The sequence below is a fragment of the Lynx canadensis genome, chromosome C1 (genome assembly GCF_007474595.2).
Source record: "Lynx canadensis isolate LIC74 chromosome C1, mLynCan4.pri.v2, whole genome shotgun sequence".
NCBI classification, from domain to species: Eukaryota; Metazoa; Chordata; class Mammalia; order Carnivora; family Felidae; genus Lynx; species Lynx canadensis.
Window position 1 is genome coordinate 30,651,208 of NC_044310.1, and position 27,821 is coordinate 30,679,028.

Below are 27,821 nucleotides of genomic sequence, written 5' to 3' on the forward strand. Positions count from 1 at the left end.
TATAATATCATTGCCCGAGGCCATTCAAATGTTACTTCTACCTCTAAAGTCAATGCTTGGAGCACCTGGGTGGCTCAGTTGGTTAAGGCTCTGACTTCGGCTCAGGTCATGATCTCATGGTTCGTGAGTTTGAGCCCCGTGTCGGGCTCTGTGCTGACAGCTCAGAGCCTGAAGCCTGCTTCGGATTCTGTGTTTCCTTCTCTCTCTTCCCCTCCCCAGTGTGCACTCTGTCTCTCTGTCTCTCTCTCAAAAATAAAATAAACGTTAAAATAAAGTCAATGCTTCACCTTTCTTATACACCTTATTATAGTATGACACTGGTAAGAATTTTAGTAATTATGAGGCTACTGCATTGTCAAGGATTATCACTACTGCACATACCACGGGGAACGGGGTGCTCATTGAGGTCTGAGCCAGTTCCAGAATCCCATACTGAGAATCTGCTTTCTAGGGTCACTCCTACTACCAAATCTTTTAGACTTAGTTTCCCCCAAAAGCAGAGTCTGAGACAAGTGCTTACAAACAGGTAGTTTATTTTCAGGAGTAATCTCAAGGAACATGGGGTCAGAGACTAGGAAGAGTAAAATACAGGCAAACCAGGAAAGCCAATCCAAGGATGATTGATCCAGAAGGTCACTGCTTTGGATGTGTGGGTTTTGATTCCCCTGGAGACATTCTGAAGCAGAATGTGCCTCATAATTGTCCAACTAGGGAAGGAAGAGGGAGTATTTATTCACAAGCTCCTGTCCTTTATTGGTGAAGGGTTTCCCAATTGCTCATTAACTCCTCTGCATTCTCAAGTTGTCACTTTCAGGTCGACATGTGTATCAAAATAACTGTGCATGTTCCCCCAGATCCCATCGGGTGAATTCCATGAAAGCCCTGGGGCAGAACGCGAGATACTTGAAGAAAGCAGTTGAAGCCTTGGACTGTAAGGTCACACCTGCATGAACATGGTACCCACAGCAATGGCTGGAGTAGAAAGGTGTACCAACAGGCACCAAAGGTGCCCAATACACGGCCGTAAGTAAGAGACAACATCTTGAGAGACTGAAGTTCTATCCCGTAAGATGCACGGTGAGTTCTGAACCAATAAGCAAACTGCAGTAGCATTTCACTTAGAACCAGGAAGAAAGGGTAAATGTGGAATGGCAATTCTGTTCTATCGAATGGAGTACTAAATGTTGATCTTCATGTCTCTGTGATTCTGAGCATGGCTCTTCTCAAATTTTATTACCCAAGGGAGGAATGCTTCCACCAGAGGACGTGAAAACAGCTCCACTGGATTGTAAACTAAGGCTGCCATTTGCCAATCTGGGCTTCTCTTGCCACTCGGTAACAGATTAAAAAAAAAAAAAAAAAAGTTAATCCAGTGGTGTGCTAGCCAAGAACTGACTGAGTGCACATGTTAGTTTCCTACTGTTGCTGTAACAAATGACCACAAATTTAGCGGCCACAAATAAATGGAACAGCACAGATTTATTATAGTTCTGAAGATCAGAAATCTGAAATGGGTCCTATTGGGCTAAGAAAAAAAAAATCAAGGTGTTAGTACAGGTGTGTTCCTTCTCGAGACTCTGAGAAAAAATTGGTTACATACCTTTTCTAGCTTCTTGAGGCTGCCCATATTCCTTGATCGTATCACTAAGACTTCTGCTTTCATCATCACAACTCTTTTTCTTTCTTTCTTTTTTTAATGTTTATTTTTGAGAGAGAGAGAGAGAGAGCATACATATGCGTGAGCAGAGAGGGGTAGAGAGAGGGAGACAGAGGATATGAAGCAGGTTCTGCACTGACAACAGAGAGCCCAAACTCACGAACCCCACCATGAGATCGTGACCTGAGCTGAAGTCGGACACTTAATCCACTGAGCCACCCAGGGGCCACAACTCATCTCTTTTTCTGATGCTAACTTCCTGCTTTTTCATTTCCTTATAAGGATGCATGTAATTGTATTGGGCCTACCTGGATAATCTCCCCATTAAGTATCCTTAAATTCATCACATCCTGTTGCCATGTAAGATAGTATATTAACAGGTTCCAGAGATTAGGATATGGTCATCTTTGGAGAGCCATTATTCCACATACCACAGTGCCTTTTTCTCAACTCTACATTCATTGACATATTGTTCAAAATCAGTCATGGTAGGAGTATTTACACCACAGAAATTGGCAAATGCTACATATTAGGGCTTTTACTTCTGGACAGCCTGTGGTTAAACTTTACCTGCATATCTTGGATTATGATGGTTGGCTGGGGTGAACGTGCCGATTATCACGGCAAAGGAGAACTGTCACTATGCAATAGGAAGGGAGGGTTATGAATATAATCCAGAGGATACTTAGGGGACCTCCTACTCTTGCCATGTCTAGTGCAGAAAATTATGGGAATATGTTACAGGCAGAACAGGCAAGAACTAGGTTTGGGTTACTTACAGAAAACTCATAGCTCCAATTACAAGCTATGTAATCACATTCTATTCATGCAGCATAGTGGAAGTAATACATGCCACTTCTTGACCAGGTCCTTTAAGATAGCAGCATGTTTCCTTCATGTCCTCTTTCTTTTCACATCACTGTGACCCTGATTAAGTGCTGGTTGAAGACAGAGACAATGGAATAGGTAATAGATACGTGAACTCATGAAGTCAAAACTATCAACTAAGACCTTGTGATAGCTATAGAAAGGTCTCTTGCCATGTCAGTTCAATAGTTACATATTGTATCTAATTTTCTTCTCCCCCTCACCCCACCCCAACATATATAGGATGTGGTATGTTGTGGTGGTTGACTTTAAAGTTCAGTCCATAGGCTCAGGAACATTAAGGAAGCATCATGATGGAACTGGCAGAAAATCAACATTAGTTGGAAGTCCTAGACCTGGAGCTGGAGGAAGTAACTGATGAGGGTTTTGTCAGTTCCTTTTTCTGGGTAGGGGGGAGAGTGCAGTGATGACAATTCAGGTTATAAAAGGCGGGGGGGGGGGTATTTTAGTGAAGCATTTTGTTTCATTTTTTGAAGTTTAAAAGGGTATGTGTTGATGTTGGACCATTCTGGGAATTTATTATAGTGCGCACCTATCATTCCTATTGGACACTCAGCATCTGCAACCACTTCATATATCTGGGTAAGACCCCAAACAAAGAGAGAGTGCACCTTACAGCATCAAAGCCGACAATGCTCTCTATCACTTTGCTAGGGCCAAAGCAGACCCAGCCAATCCCATTCTCTTGTCCTGAGACAAGTGCATTGGGGTAGGGAGAAAAGCCAGTAAAGGGTTCATTAATGAGTGGGTTACTGCTGTAGGCAACTGGGGTTTGGTCCTTCTGGGGGCCCTCAGAAACACTGTGAAATGTGCAACCTTGGAAGTATTCCTTTGAGGAACCAGGAAGCTGAAATATTTGTTGACTGTTGGTTCTAGCTATGAGACAGAAAGCAGGGTATGCTTCATGGAGCTCCTTGGAAAACTAGCTTTTCAATTTCAGATGCTCTACCTCCTTCCTGTTTCCTCTTTCCTTAAATGTGACATAATGGCTTGGGCTACAACAGCCAATCCGCAACTCCAAAGGTAAGTCTAACTGAGGGGCACCTGGGTGGCTCGTTGGTTAAGCATCCGACTCTTCATTTCGGCTCAGGTCATGATCTCATGGTTAGGGAGTTCGAGCCCCGCGTTGGGATCTGCACTGACAGCACACAGTCTGCTTGGGATTCTCTCTCTCCCCCTCCCTCGCTTGTGCTCTCTCTTTCAAGATAAATAAAGACACTTAAAAAAATAAAGGTAAGTCTAATTGAATCACAGAGATATCAGATGATTTTCCTGAACCAATAAAGCTGCCTACCTCCATTTTTCTTGAGAAAAATATACTTAAAAAAAAAAAGTCACCACAGTCAAGTGTTCTGCAGCCAAAGCATTCGTATTCCTAACCGATTTATCTATCTTACTTGCAGCCAAGGGTACAAGCCCAGACTTTGAATCAAAAGGTAGCGATGTAAAGAAGCAGACCCTGTGGGGAGACTTGCCAGTGATGTGGCAGTAGCAGCAGTGGTCTGGTGACACCAGGACGTTGACACTTGACACCTTATTTTGCTTTCTGGTGGCCTTCACCACGAACACAGATAATAGACTCTCTGTACTGAATAATAATTGTTACTTCTCACTAGTATTCACTGGGAACCAAGTGTTTTACAAATTCCCTCCTCGTCTTCATATCAACCATTCGAGATGGGTATGTTGTTTTAAGTTTATTTTTTGAGAGAGAGAGAAAAAGAGGGAGACAGAGAGCAGGGGAGTGGCAGAGAGAGAGAGAGAGGTAGACAGAATCCCAAGCAGACTCCGTGCTCTTAGCTCTTGAGAGAGAGAGAAAAAGAGGGAGACAGAGAGCAGGGGAGTGGCAGAGAGAGAGAGAGGTAGACAGAATCCCAAGTAGACTCCGTGCTCTTAGCTCAGAGCCCGATGTGGGGCTTGAACTCACAAACTGTGAGATCAAGACCTGTGCTGAAACCAAGAGTCAGACGCTCAACCGGCTGAGCCACCCAGGCGCCCCCAAGATGGGTATTAATATCCTTCTATGTGGTTAACTGACTTGACTCAGATCACACAGTAAGTGGCAGATTGGGATTCAAGTTCAGGTCCAAGTGACATCAAAGCCAGATCTTAACCACTGTATCATATGGCCAATATTTCTTTTGCCAATTTGTAATTTTTGGACCTGAGACCCTAACTAACTCAGGCTGGAGCCTGGGGCCCTCTGTGGGAGAGGAAGAAAGATGGGCTCACAGAGATCGTTGTCTGTTATCAGTCCCTTCTGGCTGGGGGATACAGGATCTGCCCAAATGCAGACAGGCTCTGAGCCAGGCTGCACAGATACAGGCGATCTTCTGAGCCAGGCTGGGAAACGCTCCAGATGAACTGCCAGACTTCTGTGTCTGAAACTCTGAGAGATAAGGAAGAATCTTGGGTGGTACCCTCAGAGACAAAGCGATTCTGCAGGTTTAGAATGTGCTGAAATCCAGGCAAAATACGAAAGTGGCAAAAGACATGAAGAGGGGAATTGTGTAAGAATCAATCAACTCTCTGTTGGCAATTCTTGCTTGCAGAATGATTCACTGTACTTCTTTCTCTTCTCAGGCTGGATTTTGAAGTCTGAGGCTCGAAACCCCCAAACCCTAATCCAGACTTCTTCCCACCTTCCATTCACCCATGCTCCAAGTCTCAGAACCATCTTGGCCCCTCTCACCCTTTCATTTAGCCACATTTTCCCATAAATATCTACTGAGGATTAATTTTGTGCCAGAGAGGCAAAGACTCTGACCTCAAGGTACTTACAAGGAAAGAAAACATTAAAAGACAAGTGTACAGGGGCGCCTGCGTGGCTCAGTCGGTTAAGCGTCTGACTCTTGATTTCAGCTCAGGTCATGATTTCATGGTCGTGAGATTAAGCCCCGCATTGGGCTCCGTTCTGAGCATGGAGCCTGCTTAAGATTTTCTCTCTCCCTCTCCCTCTGCCCCTCCCAGCTCTCGCGCTCTCTCTCTGAAAGAAAGAAAGAAAGAAAGAAAGAAAGAAAGAAAGAAAGAAAGAAAGAAAGAAAAAGACAAGTGCACAGATCATTACTTAATTAGAACTGTGATACCAGCCAGGAAGGAAAAGTAGTATTCGGTGGGAGTGTATACCTGGGGAACTAGGTCTAGCCTAAAGGTTCATATTCAGATCATCCCCCTTCCATTTGCCTTTCTCCTTGTCATCTTCCTCCTCACCATCCCCTTGATAACAATGGCATCTTCTGCCCTGTCCCTTCTGCATTGTCTCCTCTACATTGTACCCCCATGTCCCAGCCTTGATTCAGACCCTATGCTACCTTTGTACCTATTTTCTGACAGATCCCTCTGCCTCTTCCCCCTCCTCTCAAGCCCATGCTCTATCCTGCAGTTAGAGTTATATTTCTAAAATGTAATCTAACCAGCTCCTTCTTTCTTTCACATTAAGGTTTTACCTCTCTTGTCTGGCACAGCTTGTTCAACCTCTTTCTCTTCAGCCTTAACTCCTATTCTTCTATAGGAACCTCTCACCTCAGCCAGTCACAGATTCCATCTCTGCTACCTTTTACTCAGGTCTGCTCTCAATGTTCTCCCCACCCATCTCAGCCCAGGAAATGACGATTCCAAATTCAAGGCACTCATTGGTCATGTGCCTGATGAAAGCCCACCATGGATGAGAAATTGGGCAAGATCAGTGAGGAGGAAAAAGCTGGAAGTCAATAGTAGTTCTGATGACTGCCCCAGATGGCAACGCCTGTTTCCACAATAGATTGTAAGCTCCAAGGGGCGCCTGGGTGGCGCAGTCGGTTAAGCGTCCGACTTCAGCCAGGTCACGATCTCGCGGTCCGTGAGTTCGAGCCCCGCGTCGGGCTCTGCTTCAGATTCTGTGTCTCCCTCTCTCTCTGCCCCTCCCCCGTTCATGCTCTGTCTCTCTCTGTCCCAAAAATAAATAAACGTTGAAAAAAAAAAAAAAAAGATTGTAAGCTCCATGAGGGCAGGGACAGAGTCTGACTAGTCCACTCTCATACTCCTCATTGTGTCTAGTGCAAAGTAGCAAGGTGCCTACGATGCTTCTTGAGGAAGAACTCAATCATGAACTCATTTTTTTCAGTGTATAAACAAATGAATAAATAGGGGCACCTGGGTGGCCCAGTCAGTTAAGTGTCTGACTCTTGACTTTGGCTCAGGTCATGATCTCATGATTCGTGGGTTAGAGCCTTGCCTTGGGCTCTGTGCTAAAAGCACAGGGATTTGCCCTCTCCCTCTCTCTGCCCCTCCCTGCCTCTCTCTCAAAATAAATGAACTTTTAAAATGTTACAAAATAAATAAAGTGATAGACACTGCTCTTAAATTGCCTCCTGTGGGGTTACAAATACATGTGGTTAGACTCCTTAAAAGATTAGAAGTTTCCTTAGGGGCAGGGGTTGTGACTTACTCATGTGTGCACTCTTTACAAAGAATCACTTTACAATGTAGTTTCATATAGGTTACTGCTTCTGTTTCTTATTTCAACCCCACAAATTATTATCCCCATTTTGTAAATAGGAAAACTTTCTTCCTTTCATCCTTCTTCCTGTTTCCTCCTCTCTCTCCCCTACATCTGGAATGCATGTCTAGGTATCTGCTGTCTCTAAATTCAGAAAGAGATTGAGGGCTTAAATGGAGAGCTAATTACAATGAGGGTCAGGGAGGCTATTTGCCCTAGGTTTCACAAACATGAAGCACTCAAATATAATTATTTGATATATTTGTGTGATGTGTGTGTGTGTGTGTGTGTGTGTGTGAGAGAGAGAGAGAGAGAGAGAGAGAAAGACAGTGTTTTTTGTTAAATGTAAATATTTAAAATATAAATTTTTTGTACCCTATTTTGTCATGTGGTCATTTTTCTTTTAAACATACTGGAAGTCACAAAATTAAAAAGAGGCCCAGGTTCAGCCAAGTCAGGTAACCTAGCCAGTCTAATCCCTAGTAAAGTGCCCAAGCCAGGAATTATGGAAACCCAGGATGTCTCCCCATCCAGAGGCATCACTAACTCAAAACTGTGGCACCTGTTATTTCAGTATGGTCTGTGGCATACTCATGGGATTTCATCATTTAGATGTGTTTACTTCAAAGTTCTAAGTTACTTTGTGACTTTGGCAAGTAATTTAGCTTCCCCATTTGAAAACTGGAGGCCATAATAGCATCTACCACAGAGAGTTCCTATTAGGATTACATGAAAATGTTCTTGAAGCATTCAGCACAGGCCTGGCACATAGTGCGCAGTAAATGGTGGCTATTATTATAAGAACTGTATCTGTCGAGTGACTTTGGCATATAGCGCCTGCATTCAACTTGAAGCTTGGAGCTGTCACCGTCGCTCAGCCGAAGGAGTGGGAACAATTGCACTCGCCAATTTTTTCTGGAAATAAATCTTTGTGGGAGGATAATCACCGGTTGGAAAGTGTGAGCCTTGAGGGAACAAAGCTCTGATCCCCAGGCCCGAGGACCACGCGAAATCTCTCTCCCCCGCGGGCTGCGGCCACGGAGCCTAATGTCCCCGGGACTGAGTGGCAGGTGGCAGGGCACGCCCAGTTCCGGGCGAGGCGGCCTCACAAACCGGTTTTAGCGGAGCGGAGGATGATCTTCGCTCATTCCGCTCATCTTATTCTCGGGGACCACACCCTGCGCGCGGGGAGGAAGGACTCCAAAACCGCGGGGCGGAGGCTTCCGCGCGGTCCCAGACCTGACCATCTATGGTCACAGAGCACACGGAACAAACAGGAAGTGGGGCGAGCCTCCACCTTCCCAGCCAGCAAGCCGAGCGACGGCGGGCATGCCCAGAAACCCAGGGCTGGACCCACGCGCCCTCACCAACCACCTCCCCACACCGGCCTCGCGAGGTATCCCTAGGACACTGTTCAGACCAAAGGCATCCGCACGTCACAAACGGCGACACTGAGATATGCACGCCCAAAGAGGCGGAGCTTCGCCTCAATCTCCTCGGAGAGTGGACAATTGTCCGGGATTCCCCGAAAATCCTGACTCCTAGTCCCTCCAAGACCCCTTCCGACGGCTAGGCTAAGGCACTGGCCTCGGTCATTGAGACCGCATTGATAGGAGCACTAATTTAGCCACTCACCTGTTCTCCTTCTCCGGAGGTGGAGCTTAGCTGGTAATTTCGGCCCTTCATTGGCCCGGACGACTCGGCTCCCGCCAGTTGGCAGGGAGGCGTGGCCTACCCCTGAGCACACACCGGGGGCCGCTCCGGCTTTGGGGGCGGGACCCTCTCCCACGTGCCCTCCGGTCTAGCCTGGATTCTCCCTTCCGGGCGTGGAGAATAGGGGGCGGAGCCACGAGCGGGGCGTCCAGACTTCCTCCCGGGTCCCTCCACTAGCTCGGCGTTTCAGCAGCCGTCCATTTCCGGTGGGGGTGCCGCGCCCAGTAAGGGCCCGGAAGTGGGTCGCGCGAAGATTGCTGGGCGGTTCTTGCCGGAAGTGGAGAGCGGCTGATCGCAGTCCGGAGGTGAGGCGGAACTCTGAGGTGAGGGTACGCGGCCGGGTAGGGACGGGGGTCCACTCCGCGGCCCACTGGTCTCTGGAGTTGTTAATGGTCTTACCGACCTATGCGCGTACGGTGAGCGTTGCTGAAGGGGCCATAGCGGAGGCCCTCAGGCCGACCCGGGATCCTGGGCGCGGTCTCTTGAGGTGGGGCCAGGGTGACCAACGGAGCCGGGCTCCTCTGGGGAGGCCCCTCCGCTGGATTTTGCAGTCCTGGCCGTCAGCCTCAGCGGGGGCCTGATTCCTAAGGTGCCCAGACCTAGGCATTCCTAAGGAACCAACGACACCTTAGAGTCTTCTCTATGCCCCATCTCGTCCCCATTGCACAGATGGGTAAATTGATCCCCGGGGAGGAGAGGCTGGTCTACGACCGTATAGCGAGTGAAGGAAACAGTTGGACTTAAGACCTCAGTTATTTAGATTAACAGCCCCAGGTCCTTCCCACGACTGTTTCCCAGGAATCTCTTTCTTTACCTCTGAGTGGTCTTCCGGTCGGTGTCGAGTCGCGGCGGGCAGCTGCAGGTTAAAGACCGCCCGCTGCGTGGAATTTTTTTTTTTTTTTAATGCAACCTGTTTGGAATACCTGGGTAGTTTTTCACAAGAGAGTGGGGCAGGTCTTTGTGTTTGCAATCAGATAGCCTCTCCTTCCTCCAGGTCTGTTGCTCCTATTCTGAAAGGCTTGTTTAACTTTATTGAAGGTGTTGCATACTTCTGGACCTGAAATCAGATGGCTCAGGTTTGGTCTGTCCGCTCTGCTAAGTTTCTGTAGCTGTAGATGCATTAACTTCCTTGAGCCTTATTTTTCTTATCTTTTAAGCAGAGATCTCTGCATATCTCACAGGATTAAATTCAGTCTAACAAATTGTGTTTATTCTGTCAAGCACTCTGCCATATCTAGGGAATGCAGTTTTGGAAGAAAAAAAAAAAGCCAGACCTTTGCCGGGACGTTTAAGAAGTAATTACAAATGTGATGAGTGTTAGGAAAGAACAGTGTTGGAAATATATAACTTAGGGCTTAGGAAGATCCCTTCTGCAGAGCAGAATTTAAGATGAATTTTGAAGGATAAACAGCATGAAGCTTGGTGAGAGGACGAGCACCTTTTCAGGCAGAGGTTCGTATCAGAACTGTGTCAGTTGAAGCTCTTTGTAGGGATCCCTGTTCAGCTGAAAAACAGGACAGCCCAGCACATTCATCATTCACCACTCATTCATTGAGCCCTTAATATGTGTGAGGTACATACTAAATGAGGCACTTGGCCTGGTGGCCAGGAATACAGCTGTTACCATGGAGTGTAGGGGGGCAGACAAGTAAATCATGGATGGCTTGCCATATGCACTGTCATAATGCACTGTGTGAGTACAGGGCTATGGGAGAATAGAGAGAGGAATACCTGAGCCAGACTTCCGAGCTTTGAGGAGGAAATGGGAGGATAAGTCTTGCAAAACTTACTTAGCTGTGTGGTCAGTCTGGAAAAAGGATTTCCAGGCAAAGAGTACAAGTGCAAGGACATGGAGATCTGGACATGTGAAAGACCATGGCTAATTCAGTGACTGAAATTCTAGTAATGCTTGGAGAAACGGAGGAAGTGGGAAGTGGTGGGTCAGATATAAAAGACCTTGTAAATTGTGCTGCATAGTGTGGATCTTAGGAAAATGATGTGGTCAGATTTATGTTTTAGGAAGTTTAGTTTGTCAAGGCAGAAGGGACATGATGGCAGAGTAGACCAGTGTTGGGAAGCTGTTGCCATAGTCTTGGCCTGAACTGAGACAGTGACCATGGGAAGGAGAGGAGGGATCGGATTTGAGCAGTAAGTATGTATGTATTGTTTTTTAATATGGGGGGGGGGCAGAGGAAGGGGGATAGGGGATCTGAAGCAGACTCTGCACTGATAGGCTGACAGCGGTGAGCCTGGAACTCACCAGCCAACCAGGAGATCGCAAACTGAGCCGAATTGGGACACTCAACCCACTGAGCCACCTGGTGCCCCTTGAGCAGTATTTAAAAGATAGAAACCATAGAATTGGAGGCTGATTATTAATGGAAATGAAGAGGGGTGCCTGGGTGGCTCAGTGGTGGGGCATCTAACTTTGGCTCAGGTCATGATCTCGCAGTCTGAGTTCAAGCCCTCGTTCATCTCTGTGCTGACAGCTCAGAGCCTGGAGCCTGCTTGGGATTCTGTGTGTGTGTGTGTCTATCTCTCTGCCCCTCCCCAGCTCACGCTTTCTCTCTCTCTCTCTTTCTCAAAAATAAATACACATTTTTTAAAAAAGGAAATGAAGAAATAGAAGTCGTCTAGGATGAGTGCCTGGTTTTCTGGCTTAGGGAACTGGGTGGTACCATTCACCAAGGTAGGTAATGTGAGAGGAGAGGGGTAAGTTGGGGAGGTGGCATGGAAAGAAAATGAATTTTGGACGTATTTAGTTGGAGGTGTTTGCAGCACATCCAGACAGATGTCGGAATAAGGTATCCCAATTAGAGGAAACAAGAGCAAAGGTGCAGAGGCATATATTCAGTGAAGCACCTGGAGTATCGGAGTTCGCCTGGAGTTTGTGGTGGAAGTAAGACCAGGAAAAAAGGTAGATAGATGGGTGCCAAGTTGTGAAGGGCTTTTGATGCCTCGTTTGAACGCGTTTGGGTTTCATTCAGCAGTTGGCAATTTGCTTATTGTTTGAGTTGCACTGGTCCAGCATAAAGAAATGTCTGTAGGAGGGAAGACATTTTTTTTCTGTAGGAATTGCCTACCTTTTTCTTCACTAGAAACACTTTGTCAATCAGGTGGACGTAGTTTATGTCTGAGAGGAGCTTAAATAAAATGGTAGCAGTGAAAAGCATTTTGTCAGGTACAACCTGTCATGCGAGCCCAGACTGGTGGTAATGTTAAGTTTCAGTGCGTGTATTTTTGCTCTGAGGAGGTTAGCTGTTTAGTTTGTAAAATGGTTTGTTTCCAATCTGGAGGGCGATCTTTTTTCTCACCCCCTTTTTTTGGTTATACGTACGTAGGTTTAGCTGCGATTATTTTTGTAACCAGGAACTAAGCCTTGTAAAAGTGACTTCCTCCTTTCGGTTTTCTGTGAAGCACTTGATGCATTTTACAGGTGCCTGGGTGGCTCAGTCGGTTGAGCGTCTCACTTTGGCTCAGGTCATGATCTCACAGTTTGGGAGTTTGAGCCTGGAATCCCCAAATCAGTCTCGCTGTTGTCAGCGCAAGGCCCTTTGTAGACCCTCTGTCAGCCTCTCACTCTCTCTGCCCCTCCCTGACTCGCCCGCACTCACTCTCTGTCTCTCTCTCTCAAAAATAGACTTTTTTTTTCAAAAGACGCATTTTACTTAAACGAGCAAATACAAAGTGTCATTGGAAGTTGAACTCTCTAGTTTGAAATTAAAAAATTTTTTTTAATGTTTATTTATTTTTGAGAGAGAGCGCAAATGGGAGAGGGGCAGAGAGAGAGGGAGACGCAGCATCTGAAGCAGGCTCCAGGCTCAGAGCTGTCAGCACAGAGCCTGACACGGGGCTCGAACCCACAAACCATGAGATCATAACCTGAACTGAAGTGGGACATATAACCCACTGAGCCACCCAGGTGCCCCTGTCTGGTTTGAAATTTAATCTGCAGTTGAAATCTGAGGATCCTCAAGCCACATCTTGCCCACTCCTAGTGATTATTCCTTTGAATTGTCATCATTTTCTTTTTTTTTTTTTTTACTTTCTATTAACGTGGCTTTCATACTTCACCTTCTCTACTACAACCAGGCTAATCTTTTAAAAAGAACCATTTTCATCTTCCCTGGCTTCATATTCCCAAAGAATTAAATCTAAATTCCCTTGTCCAGTTTACAAAATTCTCCACATTAGACCCTTAATTAGCTTTCATTGGATAGTACAGGTTGACATTCTGATTTACAAAGTCCTGAACCCGTGGCGTTTTATTTATACCTCTTGTGCTTCCCTTTTGCTCCTTATTACATTAGAACAGGGTTTCTCAACATTGGCACAATTGACATTTTAGGCTGGATGGTTCTTCATTGTGGGGTTGGCCTGCCTGTACATTGTAGGATTTTAGCAGTATCCCTGGCCTCCACCCATCAGATGCCAGTAGCACTTGGCTCAGTTGTGCCTACCAAAGATGTCTCCTGACGTTGCCTAGTGTCTCCCGGAGGATGAAATTGCCCTTGATTGAGAACCACTGCATTAGAAAGTATCATAACTATGTTTGTGCAGTGTTATCTCTCCAATTAGATTTTCTAGGGCAGGCTTCATGACCATGCTTAGCACAGTATATACACATCATAAGCACTGGATATCCTGTAGTGAGTGAATCATTTTTCATTGAGGCAGCAAGAATCATTGTTTGTTTAAAGGAATTTCTGGGGTCCTTGAAGGACTTTCATTTTTGCTTTTTTCCTCAGCGGGTGTGATCTTGATAGAGAAATGCCTCTGATTAGGCACTCACCCAGAAGGAAGCTTTGGGTTAGTTGACAGTGCAAGTAAGCAGATTTATATATCTCTTACATTGAGGATATATACATTCCTGTTTTATTCATGTTGCCTTCTTTTCTTTTCTTCTCTTTTCTTTTACTTATTTTTGAGAGAGAGAAAGAGAGCATGCCACGTGTGCACAAGGGAGGGGCAGAGAGAGAGAGAGAGGGAGAGAGAGAACCCCAAGCAGACTCCATGCTGTCAGTGCAGAGCCCAACATGGGGCTGGAACTCACAAACCATGAGATCATGACCTGAGCCGAAATCAAGAGCCTGATGCTTAACTGACTAAACCATCTAGGTGCCCTGGTGTTGCCTGCATTTAGACAGCTTAGTTTAGTTTATTATTATTTATTTTTTAAATTTAATTTAATTTTTAATTTATTTTTTATTTTTATTGTATTTAATTAAAAAAAAATTTAACGTATATTTATTTTTGAGAGACAGAGGTAGAGCGTGAGTGAGGGAGGAGCAGAGAGAGGGGGAGGCACAGAATCCCAAGCAAGCTCCAGGCTCTGAGCTGTCAGCACAGAACCCAACGCAGGGCTCGAACTCACTATGAGATCATGGCATGAGGGGAAGTTGGATGCTTAACCGAATGAGCCACCCAGGCGCCCCTAGATTACCGTTTATTTTAAATTGCCATTTTAAATTTATTTTAAATTGCCATTATTTTAAATTGTTATAGTTTATGTTCTTGGTGCTCAGTGTTTATTTTGATTAAGTTGTTATAGTTGAATCATCTTTAATGCGACTATAGCATTTCACCATGAAACTGTTTCTTTTTGGTATACCATCATGTAAACTTAATAAAAAGAATCAAAGCTCTAAAAATATCCCTTATTTATAAATAAAGCTTCGTTTGCCTTGTATTATGAGACATGTGTTAAACTTTTCCATTTGACTAGAAAATAGAGTTGAAATGTTTCATGGAAGGAGTGAGCTTGCTTTTTTTGTGTTTTGTTTTGTTTTGTTTTTCTGCAGAGGTCATTAAAATTCCTATACTTAAGTTTAATTATAGACTTACAGTCACAGATCTTTTCATATCTCTATTTGTAGCTGAATCCTGGCTAGGGACAAATGGCGTCCTTAGATCTATCTTTATGCAACTAGCCAGCTGAAATCAGCCAATGTGCTTTTTCCTTATACAATGTAAAAGTTGCCTGCTGAATGCTCTTACATAGTTGATCTTCGTAATATTCCTTGGGTATAAGAGAGAGGGGAAACCCATGGCCACACAAAGTTGTTTATTGCCCTGACTGTTGAAGCAGCTAGTTCTAAGTCTCACTTCAGCTTGTACATTCTAACTAGCTTTACTCACTCCTGGAATTTCAGATAGGAGACAAGTGTTGATATTGGATTGGATTCTTTCCCTCCCTAGAAGATAGGTCTTTCTCTTTTAATCTAAACCTCAGATGGCAGTGACTCAGGCAGTAAAATGTCATTGGTTCCCTCTGAAACCAAATGCTTAAGGAAGAACAGTGGCTCCTGATTTGGGTTAGATTTAGATGGTATCTTTACTGGGGCAAAGTGGTATCTGTTCTTTGGTTTCTGGTTAAAACAGCCAACTTGCGCAGTGCCTGGGTGACTCATTTGGTTAAGCGTCTGACTTCAGCTCAGGTCATGATCTCACGGTTCTTGAGTTCGAGTCCCATGTCAGACTCTGTGCTGACAGCTCTGAGCCTGGAGCCTGCTTCGGATTCTGTGTTTCCCTCTTCTCTCTGCTCCTCCCCCACTCGCACTCTGTGTGTGTGTGTGTGTGTGTGTGTGTGTGTGTGTGTGTCTCTCTCAAAAATAAACATTAAAAAAAAAAAACAAACCCATGGGGCACCTGGGTGGCTCAGTAGGTTAAGCATCCAACTTCAAAGCTCAGGTCATGATCTCACGGTCCATGAGTTTGAGCTCTGTGCTGACAGCTCAGAATCTGGAGCCTGTTTCAGGTTCTGTGTCTCCCTCTCTCTCTGCCCCTCTCCTGCTCGCACTCTCTGTCTCTCCCAAAAATAAATAAACATTAAAAAAAAAATTAAAAAACACATAGCCAACTTGTGTCTCCTGTTAGTATGTCTAGGTTTTACTTTGACGTAGTAGAGCCTAGTGATGAGAACAAGGCTCTAATTCTATATTGTTAGGAGTAGAACTAACTAATGTCTTACAGCTTGGTGGTACCTTAGGAGAGAGATCCTAATGGAACTCGTTTTTGTTTTGTTTTGTTTTTTAATAAAGAAATTAACTATGTTAAAGAAGGTTGGAAAATGAGGAAATTGTCTAAAACCCCATCACTCCAATGTGACAAATACTGTAAATTTTGTGTTCTATTCAAGTCTTTTTCCGCGGTGCATTCCTTGTAATTAGAGGTCTAAGTTAACGTTGCAGTGAATATCTGCCTGTCACTTTCCCCACATTCGGATTATTTTATTAGGATAACATCTCAGGGACAGAAATACAAAGTCAAGGCCAAAAGAAGCATTTTGAAGCAGATCAGTCGGGCTGCCATAGTATGCAGGCTGACTTGTATAGCTGCTTTTCAGTTTTACTTAAGGGTATGACTTAGAGGAACGACTACCAGACAAAGTAGAAAACATTTAAACGTGACAACTTCCTACTCAAGTAGACATTCATACCACTGGCTTAATTGTCTGGTGAGATGAGACAAGAACTGCAGGAGTAGCCTGGTTCCATTTACTTCTGAACAACTGCCTTGAATAGGCTGGAGGAATTGGGTTGTTTGAATTGTTCGAATGATGAGACTCTGAAGCAGCTTTGGCAGGAATCACTAGCCAATTCTGATTTTTTTCTTGGTTTTAGACCACAAAAGAAATTGCTGGAGAATCCACCTCATAGTTTCTTTTTGCTGTGTGTGATATCCCTCCAAGAGCCTATCCATTCTCATACTTTGTGATATTTCTTTGTGGATAACTTGCAAACATTGTTCTCCAGCCTTGGTCCTTCCCCAAGTTTTATTTCTAAATACCCACTTAGAAGCTTCAGCTCCTCTTCAGACTCTCCTTGTCCAAAACTGACTTCATCTTCTTGCCCCAAATAGTACATGCCAGAAACCTGTTTCTGCCTGTAGTGTCATCCTTCTCTTAGGCCCCTGGATTTGCAATTCGAGTCATCTTTGCTTCCTTTCTGAGTGCTACAGTACTCAATAGTCACTACCACACAGTTAGTACTTGTTCTGTGTTTAATGCACACTTGTTTTGTATGACCTCCAAGGGCAGAACTAAGATCAGTGGGTGGAAGTTGCAGGGAAGCAGATTTTGCCTCCATATAAGGAAGAACTTTTAGTACTTTGAGCTGTCTGAAGGGAATGGGCTGCCTCTAGAAGTCTCGGTTTCCCCACACTGAAGGTACTTGAACAGAGGTTACCTGGCTAATTGCTGAGAATGTTGAAAGGATTGTTCTGGCATCAGATGGTGTTTTTACAAGATGATTTCTAGAATCCCTCCTAATCCTGGCAGTGAAGGATTCAGTGGAAGGTAGCTTTGTTTCTCCTGCTAGATTAGATTCCCTTGGAACAGGAAAACTATTTTACCACTTAATTCAGGTGCTGGTTACGTAGTTACCTAAAACTGATTATTTGTGGGTTAATTGATTCTTTTCCTTTCATTTCCATATCTGGCTGGAGAGTAGATGGTATAGATTTTTTTTCTTTTGAAATATAAAAAATATTTTTTTCAGCAGCCCTCTCATTTTACAGCTGGATGAATAGCAGCTTTCAACCTTAGACCCTATTAGCTTCCTAGTTCAACCTAACCTAGACCTTAATATTGTCCCATTTTTCCAAATTGCATTCTGTTTATCAAATAGTACTTGTAAAAATGTTGCTTTCATCATATTACTCCTTCACTCAAAACCCTTAAATGGCTTCACACTTATCACAGCATCAGATTCAAATACTGCCTGGCTTTCAGTGCCCTTCATTACCGAGCCTGCCTTGCTTATCCAGCCTTATTTTTCATGATGCTTGATGCTCTATGCAGATTAACCCTCATAACATACTTTATGTGCCTAGCCCCCTTATTCTCTCCTCTTTGCATCTGATTGCTCTAGAATGTCTTCCCTTTTTTCTTTTACTTTTTCTATCAGGATGCCCCCCTTTCTCCTGAAACCAGACTATCTCAAGGCGCCTGGGTGGCTCAATTGATTAAGCGTCCGACTTTGGCTCAGGTCATGATCTCACAGTTGGTGAGTTCGAGCCCCACATCGGGCTCTGTGCTGACCGCTCAGAGCCTGGAGCCTGCTTCGGATTCTGTGTCTCATTCTCTCTCTGCCCCTCCCCCACTTGTGTTCTGTCTCTCAAAATTAAATAAAAATGTAAAAACAAACAAACAAAAAAACCCCAGACTATCTCCAGTCCTCACTGATTTCTTCTCAACTCTCAGAACATATAGTAATTTATAGTGTCATTTAGAACCATACAACATTTTACAAAGAAAAAGCTCCAGTATATAGGCTGATACTGGAACTTTTCCTAATCTAAATGGAGTTAGACAATCTCTAAAAGAACTTTAAAAAACGTGTCACCAGTATTTATCCCATTGGCATTTTCATTTGTGTTGGCCTTCCCAATAAGAATGAAATCTTCTTGGGGCGCCTGGGTGGCTCGGTCGGTTAAGCGTCTGACTTCGGCCCAGGTCACGATCTCGCGGTCCATGAGTTCGAGCCCCGCGTCGGGCTCTGTGCTGACTGCTCAGAGCCTGGAGCCTGTTTCAGATTCTGTGTCTCCCTCTCTCTCTGCCCCTCCCCTGTTCATGCTCTGTCTCTCTCTGTCTCAAAAATAAATAAACGTTAAAAAAAAAATTTTTTTTAATTAAAAAAAAAAAAAGAATGAAATCTTCTTGAGGGCAGATGCCATTTGCCTTCTCTGTCTTCAGTAGCTGCTAAGTACAGTGCCAAGTACAGTACTAAGCACTTTCATTTTATAAGCATCTTCTGTGTGCCCGGTTGTTGTAGGTACTGCGAATTGGTGGGGCTGGTTGGGGGAGGAGAATGGATAGATTCCCATCTAAAGCCTGAATTCTAGCACAACGCATGTAGTGATAACATTTTACATTTAAACTGTATTTTAAGGTTCCCAAAGTGACTATTCCTCTCCTTTGATCCTTACATCTCTGTGTGCTAGGTAAGGACTCATTAAATGACAGTCCTTTAGTTATACAGTTAATACATGGCAGAGCTGGGACTCAAAGCTTGGTCTCCTGAATCCTAGTTTTTTCTTAGACTTCTAAAATTAGGACTGTTTCCCTTTGTGAAGCTTTTATGATGAATGCCTAAATAGTTGGGATTCTGTACATTCATTTATGGAGGCTTACTTTTAGTTATTGGCTATTGTCAATCAGAAGTGGCAAACAGGGACACCTGGGTGGCTCAGTCGGTTAAGCGACCGACTTCGGCTCAGGTCACAATCTCCCGGTTTGTGAGTTCGAGCCCTGCATCAGGCTCTGTGCTGACAGCTCAGAGCCTGGAGCCTGTTTGGATTCTGTGTCTCCTTCTCTCTCTGCCCCTCCCCCACTTGTGCTCTGTTTCTATCAAAAATAAATAAATGTATTAAATTAAAAAAAAAAAAGAAATGGCAAAGAACAAGATCAGGCAGGGCTATGGTTTTCTACTTTGGCAACTCTAAATTCTTATGGAAAAGCCTTATTTTAAACATTTGCCTTCCAAATATGTGTCATCTAGCCTATGAAAAAATATTGGTCTCCACGGAGAAAATTGAAAGCAGAGAAATTAAAAGCTGCTAATAATGTTAACTGAAGACACAGTGAAGAGCCCTTGAACCCACAGTAATGTGCTCAGCAAGCAGTAGGGGCTGGATGCTGTGATGAATTGCATAGTCACTTAATTTCTTAAAAGCCATGTGGAGTGGTGGGAAGAGCCTCAGACTAGGATTCAGAAAATTTGTGTTCATGGCCTAGGTTATCTGCCTCTACCCACTGGTTGTTTCATATCTGGAAAGCTTTTTAACTTGAGTTTCTTCATTCTAAAGATGGGGATCAGTATCTTCATACCAGACTCTAGAGAATTATTTTAAGTCTTACAAGCATCAGATTGAGGATGTAAAGCACTTACAACTATAGGGGACTATTTTTAATTACTGTTATATAATCTAATAAGGTTATTTTCTTATGATACTTGGTTTGAAGATCTCAATATCAGTGTGGTATGTGCCTAAGAAGGTAGCATTTATTTGAAAGATGGGAGTATTTGTAAGATCCTGCAGATAGGCGAAGAGGAAAAAAAAGAAAGGTAAAACAAATCTCCCCAGATTTGTCAGAGAGAGAGAGGAGATAGCCAGACTTGTTTTGAGGGGAGAAAGGTTAAAGAACCTGTAATAACCTACTGTATTTATAGTGCTTACTACATTTATAGTACTGGAATTACAAACACAAGACATGGTCCCTCCCTAGGGTGGCTGGTTGCCTATTAACTATTAAATAAATGATTTTAAACCTGTATATTAAATGTGTGGTAGAGGTAAGTGAACAGTGTTATGACCAAATTGGAAATGTTTCTTGGAGAGGTGGTACCTTAGCTGAGTCTTAAAAGGCAGTAGGAATTCTAGAGAGGGGGCAGATTAAGAAGGAAAAGCATACCAAACTGGACAGGCTTCCTGGAGAAGGTAGCACTTGAGCTGAATCTTAATAGGCAAGTAGGATTTATGAGATGGAACAACAACCAATCAGAGTGGATAGCATGAAGCCTCAGAAATGAGAGAAAGCATGATTCTTTCTGGAAAATGAAAGTAGTCCTGGGTGACTATAGTGTGTTTAGAAGGGTGTGGCAAGAGATAAAACTAGAGAAGAGTGGTGGGAGATAAAGCTGGACCAGATATGGAAACCCTTATTTGGACTTTACTCTGAATGTCCTGGGGAGTACTGAATGATGTTAAATATAAGGCTATCGTAATTGCATTTGCATTTGGGAAGGATTATGATGGTAATGTGGAGAATGGATAAACAAGGTGTATTACTGTAATTAGGGGATACTAGCAAGGAGGTTATTGCAGTAATCTAGGAAAAGTCATGAAGACCTGATTTCTGACAATCAGAATGAAGGCAAGAGCATCTATTCACGAGATAAACGAGATAGAGCCTGTGGATTTTGATAACTGACTAGACTTGGGGGAGAAAGGAAGAAGATAATTCAGTTAACTCTTATGGAATTCTTGCTATTTTTCAGGACTGGGTCCAGTACTGCTACATGTATAGTTGACCCTTGAACAACACAGGGGTCAGGGGTGCCAACCTTCACCAGTGCAGTCAAAAATCTGTGTATAACTTTTGACTCCTCCCCCCACCCCACCCCTGCCAATTTAACCACTAATAGTGTACTACTGACCAAAAACCATACTGATAAAATAGTTTATTAACACATATTTTATATGTTATGTATACCATAATACTGTCTTCTTACAATAAGCTAGAGAAGAAATGTTACTAAGAAAATCATAAGGAGGGGTGCCTGGGTGGCTCAGTCAGTCCAACTTGATTTCGGCTCAGGTCATGATCTCATGGTTGTGGGACTGAGCCCCACATCAGTGAGGAGCCTGCTTGGGATTCTCTCTCTCCACTCCGCAAGCATACACTTTCTCTCTCTCTCTCTCTAAAAAATAAATAAACATTTTTTAAAAAAATCATAAGGAGGAGAAAATACACTTACAGTATTGTACAAAATTCCTGTGTAAGTGGATCTGCGCAGATCAAACCTGTGTTCAAGGGTCAAATGTATTTCCCCTTTATTCTCACATTAGCCCTTTGGATTTTGTACTGTTGTCTCCATTATATAAATAAGGAAGCTGAGACTCAAAGTTTGCTAACACTCATTAGTCATAGAGCCAATGAGTAGTGTTATTCAAACCCTCAATTATCTGTCTTCTCAAAAGACCATGCTTGTAACCACTATACTATATGGCCTAATAGTTCCCGGGTTACTAACTCGGTCAATCAGGTGATTGGTAGTAGTGCTGGATTGCTGAGACAGCGGGGGGGGGGGGGGGGGGGGTGAGGTGTGGGAAGACCATGAGTTGTTTTTGAGACATTTCAGTTTGAGATCCCTTCAGAATAGCCAAGAGGGGTGTCTAGGTGGAAGCCGGATTTCAAATTATAAATTCCAGAAGAATGGCTTGAGCTGGATATGCTGCTCTGGGAGTTGTTAGTGTGTAGGTGGTTGTGATCATGCCACTCTGGAAGGAGGCTGGATGGTACTGTGATAATGGTAGTTGAAGGCTTGGGAGTGGACATGACCACCTGAAAAATACGAATATGTGTGTTGGGGTGGAGAATGAGATGCGGTGTGTCTTTTGGTCCCTTCAATTCTGGATATTCTTTCCCATAACATCTCATATTTCACCCCACCTCTCCCCAAAACAAAAAACTAAGTACTGTTCTATGTTTGGTTAATGGTAGAATGAGATTACCTATAAATGATAGCTGTATTATCCTATTACATTCTGTTTAAGTTAGACAGCAATGAAAGCTTACAAATACAAGCGAAATGTGGGAAAAAAGGAACGGAAATCTCATGAAGCTGTATTACTAAGCTGTTAAGATGGTTAGGTGTTCACCAACCCTGGCAGCCATTAGAGACACTTGTACTATGTTTTCCATGTTAACACTGGCCTCAACCTGGAGCATCCATGGTATATGAAGGAATGTGTTTTATAACCAGTATATCAAATGTGTAGTAGAGATAAGTGTACAATGTTATGTGGTTGTATCTATTTTTTTTAACATTTTATTTTTAAGTAATCTCTACACCCAACATGGGGCTCAGACTCATAACCCCGAGATCAAGAGTTGCATACTCCACTGACCGAGCCAGCCAGGTGCCCCCAGAATGGGTGGTATCTATTAATGGAAGATAGCTTGGGAGTTTATTGCGTTCCTTGCCTTTTCCTCTGGCATTTATAGAGGGTGGCAGATTATACGTGAATCTGTTCCTGGACAGTCAGTAATTTGAGAACTCAGGTGGCGGTGCATAACATGATTGCTTCTAGTCTGCTCCATTTGTGAGTAGAACAGAGACTTGGAGGCTTCTGCTGCTTCTCCAGGCCAGGGAATGAAAAGGTTTATTTGGTTTACCTTCACATTTTTTTCTTTGATTCTTTTTTAAACAACATTCTCTGGTTGGGCCCAGAGAGACCAGAGCCAACACACTGGAAAAAATGGACAGAGATTATGTTGTCTTCCTTACTTTGTCTTGTCAGCTGCTTATCTTGTCCACAGGGAGGGCAGTATGTTAGATTGAGATAGTCTGACATGACATCTTTGGGGAAATTGTAATTGCTGTGGTCATTTTAGGCAATTTCAAGGGTGTTGGGTTCATTCAGCTTCAGTTACCTGAACTAATTAATGTTTTGAAGTGGAATCTCCAAGTCAAGGCTTTGACTGAAATGTCACTGACTGATTTTTATATCACTTATGGTGTCAACCATTTCATGTGGATGTGTGTTGAAAACATTTAATGATTATGAACTTTCAGAATACTTGTCCCTCTGGAGTTTGGGGATGCTATATTTCAGGTTCATTAACTTCATAAATATTTATTGAACACCTTCTACCTGCCAGGTAGTGGTCTGGATGGTAGAGGATAATAGGCAACAAGCCGGAGAAGTACCTTTCTGGGGTAGAGCTTACTTTCTTTAGGATTTAGACGTTGAATGAGACTAATTTCAGATAAATTAGTACTTGTGAAAGATCTGTAAAAAGCTCTTCTGGATGTGTCTATTTTTCCCTACTGCAAATCTGGATCATACCCATCCTCTTTTGTGAAGCTTGGCTCAAGTGGCAGCTTCTCCATGCTATCCTCTCTTGATTCTTTCAGCTGATGCGCTCTTCCCCTTCCTAAAATTCTGTTATTTTCTGCAACATTCTTGTGTTATCTTCACATATTTTTTTCTATTTGTAGTTGTTAGGGTACACGTCAAATAACTACTGTCAGACTAAGTTATTGAGGGCAGAATAAATACCCTATTCAACTTGGTTTTCGGCATTCCATATGTGGGCAGCAGGATGTTGCAGGGAAAAAAACACTGAATTTAAAGCCAGATGACTGGAACTAAAGTGCTGGCTTTCCTGTTAACTAGCTGTGTGACAGTAGGTAAGTCATTTAACTTCACCGCAATTACGTTTCCTATCTCTAAAGAGTGTGGTGATTAACCTTCCATTCCTGAGTAGTTGTTGGGAGGCACAAACTGAGATAATATATTGACCATACTGTGTAAATTCTAAATTCTGGCATAAATACTTGGTGTTGTCATAGTAAATATTCAGTAAGTATTTGAATGGGGAAACATTTGCTTTCAGTGAACACCTTTTCCTGGGTAGCTCTCTTGCTTAATGAGGTCTTGATGATTTTGCAAATATGTTCATCTGTTTTTCATCTGGTTTTATTATTAAATGATTCTGTTCTTCCGAATTGGCATCTTCTTCGCCCCGTGAGTATTCTGTCTTTTCTCCTTAGGTGCTATGTACTATTAACACAAGTGACATGTGATCTCCTTTAGCAGGTCGTACATTATGGCTGACATGCAAAATCTGGTAGAAAGATTGGAGAGGGCAGTGGGCCGCCTGGAGGCAGTATCCCATGCCTCTGACATGCACTGTGGCTATGGAGACAGTGCTCCAAAAGGTAAGCAATATGCAGCACAGCAGAATACTTTGAATGAAGACTCTGTCTTGGCCTGAAATTTTTCTGTCGTAGGGTATTCTCTCCTTTGGAGCTAACTTCCCAAAATGCTTAATCTGCTAAGTTCATCGCCTGTGAACAGATAAGAGAGGAAGTGACTTGTGCAGGGAGGCCTGTGGTTATTTTAACATAAGAACTTCCTGCTTGTGTGATATTTCCTGTTCTTTCTTTAGCAAAATGACTCTAGTGTAAGTCGAGTGACAAGTGATATTAAAACTCTGTCCAAATGATTGGCAAATTAGCCATTTTGTATATGCACCAAATGAATCATAGAATGTTAGAGCTAAAAGGGAGATTGGGGTGTTTTTGTCTTTGTTTTTCATTTTAATTTTATAGATAAAGTCAGGCTCAGGGAGGAAAAGGAACTTAGGGTCACACAGGCAGTTAGTGGTGGTACTGGAACTAGAACCCAGGTTTCCGGACTCGTGTTCCAGTATTCTGTTTACTGTATTACCTTGCTTCTCCACTTTCATGTGGAAGTGCTTTTTAAAAATCATCTTTCTGGTGCATGACTGATCCTTTGTGGTGTGTGTCTCTCTCTAGCAGGAGCAGCTCCATATGTGCAAGCATTTGACTCACTGCTTACCGGTCCTGTGGCAGAGTACCTGAAGATCAGTAAAGAGATTGGGGGAGATGTGCAGAAACATGTAAGGATGTATTGCCCCTTTTCCCCCTCTTTTAAGGACTGGTGGTGGTCTTCAAATCCAACTCCTTCTTGGTTTAAGAGTCCCTTGGCTCCTTCTCTTTTACCTTCACTGAGGAGCTCACTCCAGGCACTGGAACAGTTCCTCAGATTTTTCCAGGCCCTCTGCTTTGATCACATTTACTGGGTGGGCTTCTTTTATGCAGGTAACTTGCTTGGTGCATAAACTATGGCTTGGTTCATCTCTATAGTGAGAACATTCTACCATTCTGATCCCAACATGTTATATAACCAAGCCTAGGGTGGCTTATGCAAAGGAGTCATAGTCATGACTTAGCGTTTATAAAACTATGCTCGATAGTTATTAGTTATGCTAATGTGAGTTATTTTCACACTTAGCTCACAGCAGGAATGTGAAGTAGGCAGTGACAGGTGCCTCTCCACCCACCTCCCTTCATATGCTGCCACCTACATCGTCACCACCCCCACACTCACGTATATATTCTGTATCTTTCTTTGGGACCCAGAATCTTTCTCCTAGTCCTGAACGGTCCTCTGTAAGCAATAACCATGTTTAGGATCTTCCTGACCCTTCAGCAAGACTGGTTGCTTGATCTTTGGAAGGTCTATTTTGAGCCTCTCCTGTGCCATCTGTTGGCAGTGGTGTTAGCTCTAGTGAGTGGGACTGGGACTTAGATTACAAGAGTGGGGGCTTGCGTTTTTTACTTTATGCAGTTTGTCACATTTAAAAGATTTAAAAACACGTATCACGTACACGTTCTAAAAATGCAAATCTAGAAAAAACAGGTTACCTTATTTGAAATTTTCTATTTAGATAGTGCCTGTAGACTTATGTTTCTTAAACTCCTTTGACCATGACGGTCAGGAAGAAAAAATGTATTTGTGACTTGAGTCAGAAGCTTCACAAAGCAGTCTTACCTACTTGCATGGCACTCTTTTTTTTTTTTTTAAATCTGTGAATGGGTCATGACCCAACCTTTGAGAAATAGCTATAACCTAAAGGAGTAAATACCTTGGGAATTCGGGCATCAATTTGGCCTTTGCCTTGACTTCCACCTCTAGTTTTTGAGAAAAGAGCCTTTTTGGTGATGTGAGACAAGAGGGATTTTTCAGTGCCCTTCATATCGCACTGCGTGTACACTTGCTAACTTGATTTCATCTAAAGCTGACCCTAATTGCCTTCATTTCCCGGATATGTATCCCTGATTAGTTGCCACGGGAACGGTGGTACCTGTAATCCTTCTGCCACTCCCTGGAAGTGGAGTACCTGAGGAAAGCAACAGGAAGTTCCCGGGTTGCTACCAGACTACATGGAAGTGGAGGTTTCGGGTTCTTCTTATCAGGACCCTCTCCAGTTGTAATGTGGCGAGAATAACTGATTCTTCTCCTTTCCGGCAGGCGGAGATGGTTCACACGGGCCTGAAGTTGGAGCGAGCTCTCTTGGTTACAGCCTCTCAGTGTCAGCAGCCAGCAGGCGTAAGTTCACTGCTACTTGGTTTCCTTGTGGCTTGATGCTCAGGATGGGTTGAAAGGTTTCTGCCAAGTACGGCGACATGCTAAAATGGACCCTCAGCCTCGTGTGCGTTCACACCAAGTCCCAGAAGTAGTCAGACTTAAAGTGCCATATGAGAATGTGCCATTCAGTATTTATTGGACTCTACTGGTTTTTTTCCCCCCATCCTTTTTACTTGGGACTATAGTTACTCCTGGACTTTGCTGCTTCTCTCAATAGACAGCCTTTTTTAACCTCTTGGCTGAGGCCAAATTCATCATATTGTCCCGTAAGCCCTTGGGTCAGAGAGTAGTTCTCTTGCTTCACTGTGACTGGGCTTTAGTAATGCTGCTGTGGAGACCCTAAAACTCCTAAAGTACTGCTTCTTCCCTCATCTTTCCGTGGTGGAGATCTCCCTTGAAGTGTACTCCTACCTCAAAATTTTATGCTACCAAGGTGTGAGAATCAATTAGAGGAAATAGATTTTTCTCACAACCAAAGATTTTAGTTTTGTTCTATTTCTTTGTTTTTTAAGTGTTTATTTATTTTTGAGAGAAAGAGACAGAGTGAGTGAGCGTGCACGCGCTCCAGGGGGCATGGGTGCAGAGAGAGAGAGAGAATCCCAAGCAGGCTCCACATTGTCAGTGCAGAGCCTGACATGGGGCTCAGTCTCACGAACCATGAGATCATGACCCGAGCCGAAACCAAGAGTCAGATGCTTAACTGACCGAGCCACCCAGGTGTCCCTATTTCTTCTTTAGGCATTTGGCTTTCCGTGGCAGAGAGGTAACGAAGCAGGTCTTCCTGCGACTCTTGTGTTTAAAACCCCTGGACCCTCAGCATGCCTAAATAATATAAAAATAGTTTAAGATAATGTTAAATATATTAGACTTTAATTCTTAATCTGTCTCGAATGGTTAAGGCATTTTTTCGAAACCTTTTCTCCAAACCCGCACTTTCCACAACAAATCAGGCAGCTGAGACACAATTATATTTCCCTTGTTCTAGACTAGGGATTGATAAACTACAGCCTGCAGGCCAAATCTAGCCTGCCATCTAGTTTGTAAGTGAAAGATTTTTGGAACACAGCCATGCCCATTCTTTCAAGTATTGTCTGTTGCTGCTTTATGCACTATAATGGCAGAGTTGAGAAACTGTAGCAGAGACCATATGTCCTGCAAAGACTGAAATAGTCACTGTGTGGCTGTGTAGAGAAAGTTTGCGGACTCCTGTGTTAGACTGTTTTCATGCTGTGATCTGAGAATTGCAATGTTCAGGAAACTGAGCTTTGGAGAAAGGGTAAAACATGGAAACACAAGATTCATCCATTTTGCTAAGCTGCCAGCTCAAATGCCAAGCCCTCTATTTGCATTTGGTTCATCAGATCTCTGCTCAGCAGCTGCTATATAGCTAGCAATGTGTGA

At 43.5% G+C, this 27,821-nt stretch overlaps 1 protein-coding gene and 1 long non-coding RNA gene across 6 annotated transcripts in view; one reads left to right on the forward strand and one right to left on the reverse strand.

Moving 5' to 3' along the window:
- Positions 1 to 339: 339 nt before the first annotated feature.
- On the reverse strand, positions 340 to 8,743 carry LOC116738253. The gene is made up of 3 exons (XR_004343960.1): positions 8,658 to 8,743; positions 1,601 to 1,683; positions 340 to 1,331 (listed from the first exon to the last, which is right to left on the reverse strand). It is a non-coding gene; the product is annotated as an uncharacterized LOC116738253 (long non-coding RNA).
- The window catches only part of CAP1 (cyclase associated actin cytoskeleton regulatory protein 1), a 28,237-nt gene continuing 9,154 nt past the window's right edge, over positions 8,739 to 27,821 (forward strand). The window contains exons 1-4 of one of the 5 annotated variants that reach the window (XM_030326967.2): positions 8,739 to 9,040; positions 24,063 to 24,184; positions 24,785 to 24,888; positions 26,304 to 26,381. In XM_030326967.2, the coding sequence (XP_030182827.1) occupies positions 24,073 to 24,184; positions 24,785 to 24,888; positions 26,304 to 26,381 (294 nt within the window). In that variant the 5' untranslated portion in view covers positions 8,739 to 9,040; positions 24,063 to 24,072. Of the gene's footprint in view, positions 9,059 to 24,059; positions 24,185 to 24,784; positions 24,889 to 26,303; positions 26,382 to 27,821 lie in introns of those variants that run through there. The other 4 variants (XM_030326969.2, XM_030326968.1, XM_030326966.1 and 1 more) reach the window with 4 other exon arrangements.